This window comes from Penicillium arizonense (assembly GCF_001773325.1).
Source record: "Penicillium arizonense strain CBS 141311 chromosome Unknown PENARI_contig054, whole genome shotgun sequence".
Classification (NCBI taxonomy): domain Eukaryota; kingdom Fungi; phylum Ascomycota; class Eurotiomycetes; order Eurotiales; family Aspergillaceae; genus Penicillium; species Penicillium arizonense.
This window is the reverse complement of record NW_019173331.1, coordinates 1-2,751: the sequence shown is the minus strand read 5'-3', so window position 1 is coordinate 2,751 and position 2,751 is coordinate 1. Positions and strand designations below refer to the sequence as shown.

The 2,751-nt window shown below is 47.9% G+C and overlaps 1 protein-coding gene across 1 annotated transcript; it reads left to right on the top strand.

The window, feature by feature from the left end:
• Positions 1–2,138: 2,138 nt before the first annotated feature.
• Positions 2,139–2,495, top strand: PENARI_c054G08249 (ankyrin repeat domain-containing protein; the record flags this gene model as incomplete). Its single annotated transcript, XM_022637464.1, has 1 exon — positions 2,139–2,495. A coding segment is annotated over one exon (357 nt), but the record flags the coding sequence as incomplete, so codon positions are not given.
• Positions 2,496–2,751: the final 256 nt, after the last annotated feature.

Below are 2,751 nucleotides of genomic sequence, written 5' to 3'. Positions count from 1 at the left end.
CCGCGAGGACCTTCCACCTCTGCACCGCTTCGCCGGTCGGCACGACTGAATTCCACTCAGCGTAGGTGATCACAAGTTACAGACGAGTATGACGGAAAACGCGAAAAGCGATCACACGCGAGTACACGTGACCAGACACCGGCATCGTGATCACCAATGGAGGTCATGGCCGTGATATCCAGTTTCGGAGCAAGCTTAGAGAAATGAAATCCTGATCGTTCAATCCTAGAATACAATGCGACCGTTCCTCTTCGCAAGTGCTGGACACCGTTACACCTTAGCCAATAGCTATTGACGGCTTCACTGATTCCGAAAATGTCTTAGCTCGAAACTGTATTGGTACATAAAAGTTCTGTCTTCGTCATATCTAACGGCGGTGACCAACGAAAAACAGACATGGATTCATCTCAGTGGAGCCGTGTTGCGTGAAGGAGGGGGACTGTTGGCAAAAAGGCCACAGGCGAGAGAACTGACAAAGTCTTTTGCTTGTTAACTTATTCTGGGAATCAATATGTCAGCCCTGGGAACCTCAAAGCATTTCTAGGGGCTGTTTATCCCCTAGGAAATCCTCTTTAGGTCCCGGGGCTATTTCTAATTCTAGGAAAGCCAGGTCTACCCCTGGGATCTTCACTTTACGTTCCTGACTGAATACGGAACTGGCTCTGGGAATACATTGACCAGATCTGGGAGCTGTGGAGCCCCTGGGAGCTTACTTTAGGGTCCTAGAGTCAATAGCTTGCCTTCCGAGATCGCCGAAAGCCCTCACAAAACACCTTCACCGGACCTGCGCACAATTCTGCGTCATTGGATCCCCCCAGGAGGCCAAATCATCGCCCCAGGAATCAACAAGTCGTCAACAGGAACGCGGCTTTGATTCCTCGAGGTGACGGTACTAGACCCCAGAAGCTATGTCGGGTTTCCTGGGGGCTACGTGGCTCCTAGAAGCTGCTTCTTTCCTCCTAGAAATCTTTCCAATGCTTCCGGGAGCAAGAGAACTCCCAGGGCCAAAATATGAGTTCCTAGCACTGATAGAACTGTCAATAGGAACGTGACCGATTTCTTGATAGTGATGATGAAGATGTGCATGTTTGTATCTGGATACTGCTATGGATATTTATCTGCTGTTTATACGGACAGAGATAGAAAATGCACATAAAACAAGGAAAAGCTTTTTTCCTAGACTTCAGCCGTGAAAAATATCAAGCCCAAGCAAATTGATACCAGACCAATAAGGCCTAGTATATTTGGCTTCCCCTTATGTCTGGAGACAGGAATAAGACGGCCTCTGTCTAGACACCAATTGAGGCGAATGCGAATCCCAGAGACAAAACTCCCTGCTGGTCCTATCCATAACGAACGACCGAGTACTTCAACGCACACAATACCGACACCGCCTCTTTTTGATCTGGAAGAAAAGTGTTCTCCTGCTGATTTATACCAGTATGATAATGAATTAATACATCATTTGTGGCCCTAAGTTTCAACGCCCCGGGGACCACAAAAATAGACCATGGGAGATCTCGTAGGCGCAGCTGGGCTAGACGCAACCACGCCGTCATAAAATCCCCTGTCTATGCACTAGAGCGTAGACTGGTCGCTTTCAACGCTACATTTTTCATCTCTTAGCCTGAGTGGAACTAAAGGGGTTAGTCAAGTTGCAAATTCAGGATATGATCACATGCCCAGCAATAGATGCGGCCCTGGTTTTTGTGCGCATTAAATTGAATTTGGAAGTCTTTGTTCCGTATCTTGGAAAACTTCACTTATCCTAGGTGCCGTCAACCGAGTACAAGCAATATCGGCAAAAACGAGTGCATGGCTTTCAACAGGCCTCAATTAGGATAGGCACCGGTGTCTTTCATTTCTGCTCCCTACCAGATTTCATTAATGACTAGACAAGCGTAGAGGACTATAAATACCGCGACTCCCTACGTCTTTGCTTTCCACGATAGTTATCTAGTCACTCAATAGTCGATCAGTCCTTACGTTCGCAGTGACCTGATATTCTCTTTCTCTTCATCCAAGTCCACTTTGATAAATTTCTGCGAACGTTCCATTGACCCTTGACCAAGTCCATCTGAGGTCTCCCTTACGTTCTCTCGAGCTCGACCCCTCCACGCCCAATTGCCTCATTGAGAATGAAATCCAGCCGTAGCTATTCAGACACTGGCGCCGAGTTCGACCGTCTGAAAATCATCAGGGAGGTTACTCTCAGTGCAGAATTGGTGGCATTTGTTGAAAAGGCCCATTCGTCGCTTCAGTCACGAGGACGTTTCAAGAAACGGGATTGCCACAAGAGGTCTCTCCTACATTATGCTGCCATGGGGAACTGCACAAATCTCCTTCTATATCTCCTACAGAGTAAGCCAGATGTGGATTCCCGTGACCAGTGGGGGCGGACACCACTCTCCTGGGCTGCTGAGTACGGGTCATTGGCTGTTGCAAAAATCCTACTCGCGCAAGGAGCAAACATCAATGCATTGGATTATGAGAGTGGTACGCCCTTGACATGGCTGTTACATGCCGCAAACCCTAGAATAACAAGCTTAGCGGCCACTGAAGCTTACCTAAGAGAGATGGGCGCGAAGGAAGTCAAATTGAGAGGTATCAAGGGGGCCTGGATTTGGGTTTTGACTTATACATGCCTACTCCGATACGTTCGCCCTCGTATCTAAGGCTCCCGATGTCATGGAGCTGATCTTGTACAAGAATAGTTCGCACATCAGATGATGGTCATACTGAGGGCAGCTA